The sequence below is a fragment of the Styela clava genome, chromosome 13 (assembly GCF_964204865.1).
Source record: "Styela clava chromosome 13, kaStyClav1.hap1.2, whole genome shotgun sequence".
Lineage (NCBI taxonomy): Eukaryota > Metazoa > Chordata > Ascidiacea > Stolidobranchia > Styelidae > Styela > Styela clava.
Window position 1 is genome coordinate 7,546,404 of NC_135262.1, and position 16,464 is coordinate 7,562,867.

General features: G+C 31.7%; 4 protein-coding genes across 5 annotated transcripts; all 4 read left to right on the plus strand.

Annotated features, from left to right (window-relative positions):
- The first annotated feature begins 1,924 nt into the window (after positions 1-1,924).
- On the plus strand, positions 1,925-4,744 carry LOC120332318 (cytochrome P450 3A29-like). Its single transcript, XM_039399535.2, has one exon. It carries the CDS (start codon positions 1,947-1,949, stop codon positions 3,480-3,482), a length of 1,536 nt encoding a protein of 511 aa, XP_039255469.2. The 5' UTR covers positions 1,925-1,946; the 3' UTR covers positions 3,483-4,744.
- A 32-nt stretch (positions 4,745-4,776) lies between these two features.
- LOC120332321 (cytochrome P450 3A11-like) lies at positions 4,777-7,111 on the plus strand. The gene has a single exon (XM_039399537.2). The coding sequence runs from the start codon at positions 4,785-4,787 to the stop codon at positions 6,303-6,305; it is 1,521 nt and encodes a 506-aa protein (XP_039255471.2). The 5' UTR covers positions 4,777-4,784; the 3' UTR covers positions 6,306-7,111.
- Positions 7,112-7,130: 19 nt separating this feature from the next.
- On the plus strand, positions 7,131-10,571 carry LOC120332303 (cytochrome P450 3A8-like). The gene is made up of 2 exons (XM_039399520.2): positions 7,131-7,271; positions 7,700-10,571. Exon 2 carries the CDS (start codon positions 7,802-7,804, stop codon positions 9,323-9,325), a length of 1,524 nt encoding a protein of 507 aa, XP_039255454.2. The 5' UTR covers positions 7,131-7,271; positions 7,700-7,801; the 3' UTR covers positions 9,326-10,571.
- Positions 10,572-10,604: 33 nt separating this feature from the next.
- Positions 10,605-16,460, plus strand: LOC120332302 (cytochrome P450 3A29-like). Of its 2 annotated transcripts, none has more exons than XM_078119588.1 (2): positions 10,605-10,736; positions 11,597-16,460. In XM_078119588.1, exons 1-2 carry the CDS (start codon positions 10,720-10,722, stop codon positions 13,134-13,136), a joined length of 1,557 nt encoding a protein of 518 aa, XP_077975714.1. In that variant the 5' UTR covers positions 10,605-10,719; the 3' UTR covers positions 13,137-16,460. The 2 variants fall into 2 exon arrangements, with proteins under 2 accessions (XP_077975714.1, XP_077975715.1); XM_078119589.1 differs by having other exon boundaries at positions 10,606-10,740.
- The last annotated feature ends 4 nt before the right edge of the window (positions 16,461-16,464 follow it).

A 16,464-nucleotide genomic window follows, 5' to 3' on the forward strand; every position in this document is an offset into this window, starting at 1 on the left:
TTTCAGGTGGCTCAAAAGAGGCCTAATTGCAACATTTTTTTACACATATTTAAAAAAAATATATAATCATATTATGTTCCTTCCCTCTATATATTTGTGTTTTTTTTTTGTAGATTTTAAACTTGAATAATGATGATGTACTTAACTTGACTGACCTATTAGAAGAAATCCAGAAGTGAGATTATTCTATTTTTCTATCGTGAATAGTACATGCATTGGAAGTATGCATCTTCTAACTCAAATATTCATGATTATATGATACTGAACCATGGATGCATATATAAGCAAGTAAGCGTAAGTAATATTTTATTCCTGTTCTATTAGATTTCACACTTTCGGGGAAGATATATTTGCATAACAGCAAGTATTTTATATATTTTATTTACCATATTTGAATATAAATTTTATTGGTAATAATCTATGGATTTCCACTTGGATTGTACTTACACTACTTTTACTGTTATGTATCGATATAAAAAGGACTGTAAATTATGTAAAAATTGCCAATCAATCCAATTTTGCAAGGTTTCTTTTTTTATTTTGCCATAAAATCACAGTTTGGTCAGGTGTGCTTATATATTTATCTAACCCTGACATGGGCAAGTTACGGCCAGAGGGCCAATTCAATCTGGCCCGCCTGATACTTCCGCCACCAAATTGAAACCAAATTTTGATTATTTAGCGTAAGAAATAGCTCAAAAAATTTGTTGAGATTGCGATCAGATTTAGGTTTGGCACAAGGTTTATTTTTATCCACTTTTGCTTTCGTAACACTGTAAATATTGTTCATAAAATATACCTAACTTTTATGTCACATTTACATGGTCCGACCTTCTAGATGGGCAAAATTTTTGGCCCTTCGTCGAAAACCTTGCCCACTCCTGTATTAACCTCAGATCAAGATTTATGTATTTCATGCAAATTTAGTTCCTAATTAATTTTGGTCCTTCTGAAGTATGCGCACCAAGATGGCGCACAACCTGAACTCAGGTTATTACAGTAGTTTAAATCCATATTTCTCATTTCAACCCAATATTGCATATTTTTTGAAAAGCTATGAATTTTACTGTATGCTAAACTTGAATCGATTAAAATTTAGTAAAAATATTTCATTTGAATGAATAGACATATTTTGTTAACAACACTCCTACTCTCCTAGTATACAAATCTGATATTAAATTAATAATACTGGCGGTTGTTTACCTTGAAACCTAACTATTGTTTTTGACATGTACCGGTAATACTTTTCAACCTTATAAAAAACCTTTTGTGATAATCTGTATTGTAGATTTATATCAGACTTGAAAGAGATTTTTTTTCCATCCATTATAATATTAGGTATAAAGAGTTAAATCAAATATTATTTTTCATTATACAATCCTCAGAATACATGTTAATTTTCACTGATTGAGGTTATTGTATTGGGAATTTGTTGCTGCCCCATATTAGATATTGAAATTGGGCTATTTGTTAGTAAAAAGTGTTATCTATTATGCACCTTTCAACATACCTAAGTCAAACTGGATTTGGTAGTATTTGATGAGGTTGACTTGTCAAAATTTTTCAGCCATGTACCTTGACAGTTGACATATATTGGTAGTATTTTTTGTTGTAATCATTACTCTTATTAACATTTTTGGCAACTACCGTAGTTTTCCTCAAGTTTAATGCATTTGCCATCAAAATTTTATTCTCCATACCCATTTTTGGCTTTGTTTAGTTCAATTTTTTTGATAAATTTGTTTTCACCTGATATGCTTTGGTTCCAAAAATCTTGTAATTACATACTGTAGTCTGTATTGGTTTATAAAGTCAATTCAAAACTCCAGAACAATATTTTTGGCATTAACTCCGACTGCTCAGTATAAGCAAGAAAGGTAGCCGATTTTTAACCCCTGTAAATAATACTTGTGTTTATTTTCAGAAAATTACTACCTATCATAATTATGCAATATTTTTTTGAATATTTGTCCTTTGAAACATGGATACTATTAGGCTCTTTGATCCTGTTGGCAAGATATTATATTCAACTAAAATGGAGTATGTTGGACAGCCTGCATATTCCACATGACCCACCTTCTATTTGGAACTTCGGGCATTTGAAGCAAGCAGTTATGAACAGAATTTCCAATTATGACTCTGATCAGAAAGAAAAACACGGTCCAATTTGGGGTTATTATGTTTTCTTTCGGCCTAGGATAGTCTGCCATGACTTGGAAATACTTCAGCAAATATTTATTAAAGAATTTTCAACTTTTCGTAATAGATTGGGTGGATTTGCGGGTTTAAATGGAGAGGAAATGGCGAATGGTTTACTCGAAGCTGCGGACAGCCAGTGGAAGCGTATGCGTAAAACAATGACCCCAACATTTTCTACTTCCCGGCTGAGACAAATGTTTAATATCATTGACTGGTGTACGAATAATACTCTTGCTGTATTTAAAAATACGGTTGACAGGAAAAATGGAGTGTTTACAGCCAAAGATGTTTTCTCAAGATTGTCCCTTGATGTCATATGCTCATCTGCTTTTAGTACTGATGTTAATTCACAAGATGATTCTAAAGATGAGCCTCAAATCTCTGTCAATGCTAAAAATCTTTTTAAGAATAGTCGTTTTGATCCAACATTTCTTATTAGCATTATGTTTCCATCACTTGGGAGTAAACTTTTTAAATTTAGTAAGAGAAGTCCTCTGTTTCGTTATTTTAATGATGTATGCAAGAAAATAATACAGCAGAGAAATGCTGAAGATTCTCTTTCAAATCGGATTGACTTATTACAACTTATGTTGAATTCTAAAGTCCCTGCTTCTGAGTTGGACAAAGATTCCAAGAAAGGAATGTCAGAAATAGAGATAATTGGAAATTCGATCGTTATGATTTTAGCTGGATATGAAACCACCAGTACTGTCATGTCATTTCTTGCTTATAATTTGGCTCAATATCCTAAAGTTCAACACAAACTTCAAGCTGAAATAGATGAAATGTATGAAACGAAAGATTCGCTAGACTTTGACACTGTGAATTCACTTCAATATCTTGATATGTGCATTAATGAAAGTATACGCCTCTACACACCAGTTCCCAGAACAGTTCGTAAGAGTAATAAAGACATTACTCTTAGTGGTTTAACAATACCTAAAGACATGTTGATTGTAATACCAATTGCTTCACTTTGCCACGATCCTGAGTATTGGAACGAACCCATGGAATTTCAACCAGAAAGAATGAGAAATGTAAATGAAATGCATCCTATGGTATTTCAGCCATTTGGAAGTGGACCAAGAAATTGTATTGGTATGCGGTTCGCATTAATGGAGGTAAAAGTTGCATTCTGTAAACTCCTGCATGAATTTAGTTTTAAGCCGACTTTAGATACCCCTGTACCTCCACTGCAAATAATAGTTAATGCGTCTACCATTCGGCCAAAGGTAAACTTTAATCTTCAAATTGTACCAAGGATGAATCAGGTAGATAGATAGTTTTATTGGAGTTCACTTCAAATTTCTTGAACTTTTCTTATATATGGAATACATCTCGAACAAGTATTATATTATATATACACAATTAAATTTCTAAATATATTACATCTCCACTTCATATCAATAACACATACGGTATATTTTTTAAAGGCATAACTCGGGTTTAAATATTTCAGATTCAATGGTACTTGATATACCAGTATTTTAAACTCAGGGGAATATTTAATAATTCAAATGGTATTTTTCTACTATATTAGAATTATATATATTGGTATGGACCCTCTTCCAAAGTCATTGACTGTGGCGCTAGCTGAATAAATTTGTATAATTACTCACCTACATCATTTATCTGTATTGATATGTATCAGTACTTGATTTATAATATTAGCTAAAGAGATACCTTTTCATAACCATGTAGATTTTTATTAGTATAATCATATTTTTAGATTACTGCCACAAGATTATCAGTTTCATAAATGTTATTTATTATTATTTCATTTTTCATTTGCTGTAAATATTGCATTACTTTTTATATTTTATACCAGAATCATAGTTTGATATATTTTCAGCATTAGTGTATCATTAGAATTGTTTCAGGATCTATGTATCATTTTGCAAAATTATTATTGTTCTTGTTGGGGTTTGTTGCCTTGTGGGGTATTCTTCTCTCTTTTCTCCACCAATAATGGACCAATCAATTCTAACTTTGTAGTACTTTAATTAATAAAGTTCTATACTAATTCTCAGCTAAGCTTTCACTGGTACTGAAGTAAATTGCCTCAGTTGTTGTCTATGACCGACTATTCACTTATTTCAAGTCTTTTATTATTTATTTCACCTTCGTTCCCATATTTCTGAACATTTCTATATTATTTATATTAAGTTTAATAGTAGTAAAATTCAGTCAAAAATAAGGAATGGCTTGTGACCTGTCGTGAGTTCTAAAAAAGTACAGAAGCTAAATTGTTGGGGCATTTATTAAAACTCATGCATATGCATATTTTTACAGTAGGCCTTTTAAGTTATTGCATGTTGTTAGAGTAGTACTTGAAATGAAACTAGATTTCTGTTACTGGTAATATATTGTCATGAAATACTCTCAAGTTGGTCACACAATACACTTGAAGTTCATTGTATTATTTATTTGTGTATTTGAACTTGTCTTTTTTCACTTGCTCCAACTTGTCAGTATTCAATATGTCTTATGATTTTGTACAGTTCTATATCATATGCAAATAAACTGTCATCTTTTTTTTTATCAGTTCACATTCAGTATTTGCTGTCTGTATTTTGTCAGGAATTATGACTTATTTTTTGGAATATTTGTCATTTGAGACATGGATACTCATTGTCTTTTTGTTGCTGCTGGCAAGATATTATATTCATCGTGAATGGAGTGTTTTGAGCCGGCTGCAAATACCTTATGATCCACCTTCCATGCTCAACCTTGGTAATTTGAGACAAGCGATGTCGAATGAGGTGTTTACTTATGACTTGGACCACAAGGAAAAATATGGTTTGATTTGGGGTTTCTATGCATTACTGAGACCCAGAATAGTTTGTCATGATTTGGAAATACTTCAACAAATATTCATCAAAGAATTTTCGAGTTTTCCAAACAGATCGCCAAATGCTGCAGGAATAAACGGGAAAGAAATGCAAAATGCTCTGATAGAATCAAAAGATGGCCAATGGAAACGTATGCGCAAAACAATAACTCCAACATTTTCTACTTCTAAGTTGAAACAAATGCTCAATATTATGGACTGGTGTGTCAAAAACACTTTTTCAAGTCTCCAGAAAAAGATCGAACAAACAAATGGAGTTTTTTCAGCCAAAGATGTTTTTGCAAAATTGTCACTCGATGTCATATGCTCATCCGCTTTTAGTACTGATGTTAATTCACAAGATGAATCTAAACAGGAGCCTCAAATCTCTGTCAATGCAAGAAATATTACTAAAATGGGTAATGACCCTACTCTTTACCTGAGCATTTTGTTTCCATGGATTGGTCCTAAACTTTATGAATACAGCAGAAGGAAACCTGGGATTCAGTTTTTAAGTAATGTTTGTAAAAAAATAATACAGCAGAGAAATGATGATGATTCTGTTTCAAACCGGGTGGATTTACTACGGCTTATGTTGGATTCCAAAGTCAAGACTTCTGATATAAATAAGGATTTGAAAAAAGGATTGTCAGAAATAGAGATCACCGGAAATTCGATTATTATGATTCTAGCAGGATATGAAACCACCAGTACCACCATGTCATTTCTTGCTTATAATTTGGCTCAATATCCTGAAGTTCAACGCAAGCTTCAAGCTGAAATTGATGAAATGTACAGAATTAAAGGGGTACTTGATTATGATGCTGTTAATTCTCTTCAATATCTTGACATGTGCATAAATGAAAGTATTCGTCTCTACACACCTATTCCCAGAACTTACCGTACAAGCAATAAGGAGATAACTCTCAGCGGCTTTACCATTCCCCATGGTATGGTAGTTGTAGTTCCAATTTATGCTCTTTGTCATGACCCAGAGCATTGGAATGATCCCATGGAATTTCAACCAGAAAGAATGGAAAATATAAATGAAATGCATCCAATGCTGTTTCAGCCATTTGGAAGTGGACCAAGGAATTGTATTGGTATGCGGTTCGCATTAATGGAAGTGAAAATTGCATTCTGTAAACTTCTACATGAGTTCACATTCGAGCCGACATTGGATACTCCCAAACCCCCATTGAATCTGGTAATAAATGGTAACACTAGTCGCTCAGAAGTAAATTTCAATCTTCGAGTTGTGCCTAGAGAAAGTTGAATGGATAAATGATTTTTTATTTCAATAATTACATTTCCCTAATTATGCAGTACGCTATTCTTCAATTATTATTGATATCAACATCACAATTTCAGTAGTTGAAAAGCTTAACCCTTTTCAAGAGTCACTGGCAAATGGGTAATTTATGTTGAAGACGAACACTGGGAACGTGTCAGAACAACTATGACTTCAGCATTTTCAGTTGCGGTTGATGATGAAAAACGTATTATGAAAAAAATGGAAATATGAAAATTTGATGAAAAGATGATTTTTGGAGATTGTTAGTTGTGCATCTGCTGTAATACAGACATTCATTCTAGAATACTCCCAAAAAAGAACCGCAGACCCAGTGTGACTCAACAAATTGTCATTTGATCACACCTTACATGCTCATGACATCAAAATTTACAATTGTCTTGTAAACGGTTTAATGAAAGCAGTTTTTATAGGCTTATTGTTTCACAACCCTTATCTGTATCATGCAATTTGTGTTGCGTCTTTCAAGATATTTTGATTAATTGTTAGTGCTAACTAAATTGTTATATCTATTAAGTTCCTATCCTATTGTTCTCTCTCTTCTACAATCACTGTTAAACATTGTATTTTGAGCAACTAAATTGTATTAATATTAGTCTGTCTATCAACCAAATCCTACTGTTTGGGTATATTGCAGTGTATTATTTTATTTTTTCAATTGATGTTATCAGCAGTATGTTGCATTCCTTTTACTTCAATTCAATTCATATAGTTTGCTAGTAGTGTCCGACGTTTTATCATCGCTAATTCATTGCTATTTTTAATTTAGATAGATTTTGATAGATTAAACATATTTTAAATTGTCCCATGAAATATTGATACATTTTTCATCAGCATTGTTTCTGATCTATCTATATTTGTTCTGAAGAAAAGAAAAGAATTTGAATATGGGATGGAAGTTGTAGAAACAACCAGTTGAAGAACCAGCAGGTAAGATGGTTTTGACGAGAGTGTGATATTTTAGGTAGGACTTAAAAAAGTTTCTATGCAATGGTATTGGTGACTTCAGATATATGACTCGCATTTTGTATAGGTCATATGATGGAATTTTGCCTTGCTGTTGCTGTGTTTGCCATTCTTGGGATATTATAAATATTTCCATTCTTGCCATTGTAAAATGTTGTGTGAAACTGGTAAAAACCATCATATGGATAGCAACGAATATTTATTGTAAATTAGGATATATCTATAAGGGATTATTTCTGTGTTAATATTATGAATCATTCATAATATAAATTTATGCGTCCTTCCATACCATAGCCAAGTCATATATGAAAACCAGTTATATACCATATTATTGATAATAAAGACTTATATACAGTGTAAATATATGGGCTTCAATATTTTTCATTATTCAGATTCATGTTGAACTTTCTCTGTACAAATGCTAAAACAGAGATTGAAATAAGGATATACTTGATGATTTGAGCAATATAAAAGAATTTTTCCGTTGGATAAAGATGATCTGGCCTTCAGATCTACTGTCTTCTGCTACATGGTGCCTTCTCGTCCTCATCATTGTTTTGATCAAATATTATTTGCATCGGAAATGGAGTTTGTTAAAGAACTTGAACGTTCCGCATATTCCTCCATCTATCAGAAATTTTGGGAATGCACGGGCAGTATGGTCAGAAAAGCCATTCATGTTTGATCTTGAATGCAAGGAAAAGTTCGGTCCAATTTATGGATTTTATATTATGACGAAACCCAGAATTGCCGTTCATGATTTAAACATTTTGCAGCAAATATTTGTGAAGGATTTTTCAAATTTCACTAATAGAGCAGAAAATCTTAACCCGGTTGAAGAATCAGTGGCAAATGGTTTATTGTTTATTAAAGATGAACATTGGAAACGTGTCAGAACAACAATGACTCCAGCATTTTCAAGTTTAAAACTAAAATTGATGACAGGAATTGTTGAGAGATGTGTCAGCAATACTATAGAGGTGTTAGAGAAAAAGTGTAAAAATGAAAATGGCATTTTTAATGTGAAAGATGTTTTTGGAAGATTATCTCTTGATGTCATTTGCGCATCTGCTTTTAGTACTGATATCAATTCTCAGGATACCTGTAAAAAAGAACCCCAGATTTCTATTCAGGCTAAGAAAATATTTAAGGCAGGATTTTTTAACATATATTTTCTTATTGGGATTTTGTTTCCGTTTCTTATCCCCTTCATAGGAAAGATATTGGCGAAAAAACCCTTTATGGTTTACTTCAAGCAACTATGCAATAATATCATGAATCAGAGAGACGATCATCAACATGGCAATAACCGTGTGGATTTGATGCAGATTATGTTAGACTATAAAGTGTCTGATACAGTGATTAAAGAAGGCGCCAGAAAAGGAATGTCAGAAATTGAAGTTATCGAAAATTCTGTGACAATGCTTTTAGCAGGATATGATACTACAAGCATTGCAATGGCAAATTTAATATATAATCTGGCTCAATATCAAGAAGTACAGGAGAAACTCCACTTGGAAATTGATGAAGTGTTTCGTAAAAAAGATGGAAATTTAGATTATGATAGTGTTAATGACTTAAATTTCCTTGATTTGTGTATAAATGAAAGCATTCGTTTGTATCCTCCAATTGCTAAGACAACAAGGGTGGCTAAAAAAGAAATAAACATCCATGGATTGACTATACCAGCTGGAATGCTTATGGTAATGCCCATTCATGCATTATGCCATGATCCTGAATACTGGGACGATCCAATGGAATTCAAGCCGGAAAGAATGAAATACATGGATGGAATGAATCCCATGGTTTATCAACCATTTGGTAGCGGACCAAGAAATTGCATTGGAAAGAGATTTGCACTCATGGAAATGAAAATAGCAATCTGTAAATTACTTCATCAATATAAATTTTTCCCCACAAGTGAAACTCCAAAACCTCCATTGAAGTTGAAATTTGATCTCACAGTTCATCCTAAAGATGAAATCACTCTTAAAGCTATTCTTCGACAAAACCGTTGAATGTAATTTTGTTTGAACTTTATTATAGAAAACAAAAAGTTATAAATACTTTAATACCTGCGACTGACTCGATAAAAAGACACAATTGTATTTCTCAGCAAAAATGTATTTCGTTGCATATCACACGTATGTCATATTTTGACCATATAACTTTCTATAATATAAGTACCAAGATAAGGAAATGTGACTCAAGAAAATTGTTTGATGATGTGCATGCTGTATAGCCGAATAGTTAAAGTTTTGTAAAGAATCCTTTGTTTCTACAATGATTCATTTTTTATTGAAATTTTAAATCTGCATGTTTTCTCATATGCATTTCTTAACAAAACATCAGAAGGAATTAAATTGTATATTAAAGTTCTTTCATGCAATACTCACCACTTTTCGTTAACAGTTTATATATGTATATATATTAATATTTACACCTTACACACCAATTAACATTTTACAATTAAGTGTCTTTTAAATGATTTGATAAAATTTTCGTCCTAATCAGGTTTTAATTGTTACTTTTACAAATTAATATCATGAATTTTTGTTCGCTTATGAGATTATCCTATTATAACTATTTCTTTGTATTTACCTATTAGCTATGTTTATAGGGTTTGGGTTCCACAAGCCTTTCCTGTATCATGCAATTTGTATACTTTTAGGAAACTTTGTGCCTTTGTTATCAACTAAAATTATTATATCTAAAAAGGACATATGGTTCTCTTCTCCAATACCGTCAATTTTTATTTACAAATATTTGAATTTTGAGCCACTGAATTGTGTTACTGATAATACCTGCAACCCTCAACCATATGCAATCATATATCTTTTTATTAGGAATGGTGTGCTTCGACAAAATCCTACTATTGGTATATTGAACTGTATCTTTGTACCTACCGTTATCAGTTGAGTTAAGTTTTTCTTTCAATCATGTCTATGCCCCATACAGAACGTAAAATGTGTTCCTGGATAGGGTTTGGCTATAATTTCAGGTACAAATACTATGAGAGTCACTCGACTAGAACTCGAACTTGTAATTGTAACTTGTAAATAAGGAAAATTGGAAAAAAATTCTAACCTAACCCTAACCTGGTACACATACTACATTCCGGTGTCCGCCATCTTGGTTAACATACTTCGGGAGTACCCAGAAAAGTTCTTGCCTTTTAAAATAATTTTTTTGTTTGCTTTCATAACCCTGTTGCAACTTATCCATGGTTGAAATACTTATACACAATTATTGCATTTATACAGATCTTAATGCAATATTTTAATGTTTATGACATGGATAATATTTGATATAACACATATAAAAGATAAATTCGAGTTTCTATAAGCCTATGATCATGAGGAAGTGTATTATAAGTGTACTCTGCAATATGGATTCTACATTGGAATGAAGAATGAAATTTCTGAATTTGTAGGTATAATAGTAAGTTAAGGGATATTTTTACAAAATGTTACAAACATATTTTAAGGAAATTTTATGTAGGTCAAAGACTTGATCAATAGCCTATTGACTAATTTGACTCACATGACACTGACAAGCGATTTTGTACTTTGGACCATACTGCCATTTTTTAAATAATTTGAATCGTATGAATGGTTCAATAATATATTTACGATTTAAATCAAAATTGTTCAAAATTATATTAGCTTAATTGAGCATTTTACAACCAGATACCAAAAGGTATATTTCTCAATACCTATTCCTAATATGATCATATATAATTGGGAAATATGTTTTTCTTCTTTTAAAATGTAGCATGATATGTTACATTTTAATTTGTACTATAATGGTGAAATTCATATTGCTAATTTATTGTTTGTTTCGTTTATTGGCAAACAACTATTTTTACTTTTTAATCAATCTTTTGTATAAGTAATTTCAAAAGTACTAAATATTTGAAAGCTTATAAAACTAAAACTTAGAACTAGGAGCCCAAAATTTCATTTTGCATGATGGTTTACATTCCGATGATAAACGAAAATGCCATTATCAAATACATTTCGAAATAAAAGTGATTGTTTTCTCAGCATTTTGGTAGAATATTTTGCAAATCAGCATTTAACCCGTATATTAACCAAACCTTCTTTCTGTTTTATTCTGGCCAAATAGGCTACCTATGCACATATATAGTCTTTTCCAATATTTTTTATTATCCAGATTTGTGTTAAACTATAGGCGTATTACTCAGTACAAATGCTAGAACAGAGATCGAAATATGGATATACTTGCTGACTTGAGCAATATAAGGGACTGTTATTAAAATTTTTCAGTCGGATAAAGATGATCTGGCCTTCAGATCTACTTTCTTCTTTCACATGGTGCCTTCTCGTCCTCATCATTGTTTTGATCAAATATTATTTGCATCGGAAATGGAGTTTGTTAAAGAACTTGAACGTTCCGCATATTCCTCCATCTATCAGAAATTTTGGGAGTGCACGGGCAGTATGGTCAGAAAAGCCATTTACGTTTGATCTTGAATGCAAGGAAAAGTTTGGTCGAATTTATGGGTATTATATTATGACCAAACCCAGAATTGCCGTTCATGATTTAAACATTTTGCAGCAAATATTTGTGAAGGATTTTTCAAATTTCACTAACAGAGTTGAAAAGCTTAACCCATTTGAAGAAACAATGTCAAATGGTTTATTGTTCATTGAAGATGAACAATGGAAACGTGTCAGAACAACAATGACTCCAGCATTTTCAAGTTTAAAACTGAAATTGATGAAAGGAATAGTCGAGAGATGCGTCAGCAATACTATAGACGTATTAGGGAAAAAGTGTAAAAATGAAAATGGCATTTTCAATGTGAAAGATGTTTTTGGAAGATTATCTCTTGATGTTATTTGCGCATCTGCTTTTAGTACTGACGTTAATTCTCAGGATACCTCCAAAAAAGAACCCCAGATTTCTATTCAGGCTAAAGAATTATTTAAAGCGGGATTTTTTAACATATATTTTCTCATTGGGATTTTATTTCCGTTTCTCGAAACCTTCATAGGAAAGATATTGGCGAAAAAATCCTTTATGGTTTACTTCAAGCAACTATGCAATAGAATCATAAATCAGAGAGACGATCATCAACATGGCAATAACCGTGTGGATTTGATGCAGATTATGTTAGACTATAAGGTGTCTGATACAGTGATTAAAAAAGGCGTCAGAAAAGGAATGTCAGAAATTGAAGTTATCGCAAATTCTGTGACAATGCTTTTAGCAGGATATGATACTACAAGCATTGCAATGGCAAATTTAATATATAATTTGGCTCAATATCAAGACGTACAGGAGAAACTCCACTTGGAAATTGATGAAGTGTTTCGTAAAAAAGATGGAAATTTAGATTATGATAGTGTTAATGAATTAAATTTTCTTGAGTTATGTATAAATGAAAGCATTCGTTTGTATCCTCCAATTGCTAAGACAACCAGGGTGGCTAAAAAAGAAATAAACATCCATGGATTGACTATACCAGCCGGAATGCTTATGGTAATGCCCATTCATGCATTATGCCATGATCCTGAATACTGGGACGATCCGATGGAATTCAAGCCGGAGAGAATGAAATACATGGATGGAATGAATCCCATGGTTTATCAACCATTTGGTAGTGGACCAAGAAATTGCATCGGAAAGAGATTTGCACTCATGGAAATGAAGATAGCAATCTGTAAATTACTTCATCAATATAAATTCATCCCCACGAGCGAAACTCCAAAACCCCCGTTAAGGTTGAAATTCGATCTCACTGTTCATCCTAAAGACAAAATCACTCTTAAAGCTATTCCCCGACAAAACCATTCAATGTAATTTTGTTTGAATTGTAATATATAAAACGAAAAGTTATAAATACGGTACTTGAAGACCTGCAGCTGACTTGATAAAAAGACACAATTGTTTTTCTTAGCAAAAATGTATTTCCTTGCATATTACGGGTACCTTATGTCATATTATGACCATATAACTTTCTATAATGCAAGTACCAAGATAAGGAAATGTTACGCAAGGAATTGTCTTGATGATGTGCATGCTGTATAGCAGGGGTGAGCAACTTCCCTAGTCAGCGGGCCATGTATGTACGATGTACGAAAATGAACCGGATTATTACAAAAAATACTTCCAATCTTTGAGATAAAAATCTGGTCGCGGCCATGAGCCTTATGTTGCCCACCTCTGCCGTATAGTCTAGTAGCTTAAGTTTTGTAAAGAAGCCTTTGTTTCTACAATGATTCATTTTTTGCCAATTTATATGAAAAAAAATTAAATTGTATATTTAAGTGTATTCGTGCAATTAACACTACTTTATGTTAACAATTTGTATAATATATCAAATTAAATTATATATTGAAGTGTATTTGTGCAATTAACACCACTTTATGTTAACAATTTGTATAATATATGTATATATAATTGCACGTTACACGCCCAAAAAATAAAATGAAATTTTACAATTGAGTGTCTTTTAAATGATTTGATAAAAATTTCGTCCTAATCAGGTTTTAATTGTTACTTTTACAAATTAATATCATGAATCTTTGTTCGCTTATGAGATTATCCTATTATAACTATTTCTTTGTATTTACCTATTAGCTATGTTTATAGGGTTTGGGTCTCACAAGCCTTTTCTGTATCATGCAATTTGGATACTTTTGAGAAATGTTTGTGCCATATTTTGACTTTTTGTAGCTGTTATCAACTAAAATATTATGTCTATTAAGGTTCTCTCTGATAACATCAATTTTTATTTATAATAATTTAAATTTTGAGCCACTGGATTGCGTTATTAATAATAATTGCAACCTCTGTCACATGCAATCATATGTATTTTTATTAGGAATGATGTGCTTCAACCTAATCCTACTCTTGGGTATATTGAACTGTATTCTATTTGCCTACGAGTAGTTTTTCTTCCAATCATGACAATGTCAACCAGAGATATGTTCCTGGCCCTGCCTTATAATATAATTTTTTTTGTTTGCTTTCACTAGCCTGTTGCAACTTTCCAGTGTTGAAATACTTATAAACAATTATTACATTTATACAGATTTTAGATCTAAATGCAGTAGTTTAATATTTATGACATGGATATTATTTGTTGAAACAGATTTAAAAGAGAAATTTGAGTTTTTCTAAACATTGTCTCATGAGAAAGTGTATTATGAGTGCAACATGGATTCTACGTTGGATCACAGAATGAAATTTCTGAATTCGACAATGATGTTTTTGAAATCAAGACCACAGTAAGCTGATGGATATTTTTGAAAAATATTAAAAACAAATTTATGTAGGTCAAAGACTTGATCAATATTGACTCACATGACACTGACGAAGCGACTGTGTACTTTGGACCATACTGTCATTGTGTTTAATAAATAATTTGAATCATGAATGATTCCATAATATATTTATGATTTAAATCAAAATTGTTCAAAAATATGTTAGCTTAACTCAGCATTTTTAATCAATCTCTGCAATATGGATTCTACATTGGATCACATAATGAATATTCTGACTTTGACTTTAAAGCTTTTGAAATCAAGACAAGTTTGGTAGGTCTAACGGTAATTTGAGGGATAATTTGAAAAAATGTTAAACACGAATTCTAGTCGCTATGTAGGTCAAAGACTTGATCAATATTGACTTATTCGACTCTCATGACACTGACAAGCGACGGGTGTACTTTGGACCATACTGTCATTTTTTTAAAAATAATTTGATTTATATAAAATGGTGCGATAATATATTTATGATTTTAATCAAAACTGTTCAAAAATATGTTAGTTCAACTGAGCATTTTACAACTATGTACAAAAATGTCCATTTTGTCAATATTCCAGATAATATTATATATACCGCCACTGCTAATATTTATATACACAGGTCCTTTAAATATTTTCGTATTTTCACATATGTTTACCTGCTTATAAAAATATGGTATGTAAAAATATGTTAATATTTTACAATGTAATTCATACCATTACAGTAAAATTCAAATTGCAGCTTTTTTCGTTGTGGTCACTGGCAAACAAATATTTTATACCTTTTAATTAATCTTTTATATCAGTGGTTCCCTAACTCTTTAGAGTTGGGACCCACTATTTTTTACCACAGCTTATGGCGACCCATTTAACTTTAATAAATTAATAAAACATTGATGGAGGAAACAAAATTTATTTTCCTAAACTGAATTTTCAGTGAAGCTAGTGAGAAAGATGAGATTGTTTCTTGCTATTTTCCACTAAAGACTTGACATTTTTTTCAATTCCAGATAGTTTTAGACATGAAAAATTGAAAAAGTTGCAGTTTATTTCAAAATTTGCTTTTAAATTTGCTTTGCCACCGATCCTAATAACCAGTATAATTGATCAAAGCTTTCTACATCTTTTCACGACCCACTGAGATTCCTCTTGCAACCCACCAGTGGGTCGCGACCCATAGTTTGGGAACCGCTGTTTTATATTATTATATTTGAAAATAGTAAACATTTGAAAGATAACGGAATATACTAATTTCATTTTGCACTGATGGCTCACATTTCAATGATAAATGAAATGCTGTTATCGAATAATTTTCCAATTGAAGAATATTTTGCATATCAGCATTTAACCCATATGTTAATCAAAACCCTTTTTCTGTTTTATTTTGGCCAATTCTGATGCCAGGTTCTTTAACAGAACCAATGCAGTTTTGCTATTTACTATCAGTTCTGGCATTGTGTTGTAGTGTCTTCAATTATCTTTCAACTTATCCTTATTCAAATTGAAACGATCTGCCCTAATCAATATAATAAGATATCATGACATAACTTGTGTTATTGAGCTGATCAGATTCATGCTTTTGAAATTTTTGTTAAAATTCTTAGTAAGCTCTTAACTTGCGAACATTAATTTGTTTAATCAAGTGGCAAATGTCAGAATATTCAACTTGAACCATGGTAATACTCAAAACTAACTAAACTAACTTTTTTCTTGACAAAGTGACTTCGGGCTGGAGGATTGGCGTTTTGTCCCAGTTTCAGTAAGAATGCTGAATGAAAGCAAAAAAATTACTTCAACTGAATATTGCATTATGATTGGAACTATTATGTACCGAGTCATGTTGGAGTTTCTCAACCATTGTGGTATATTTTACAGATATT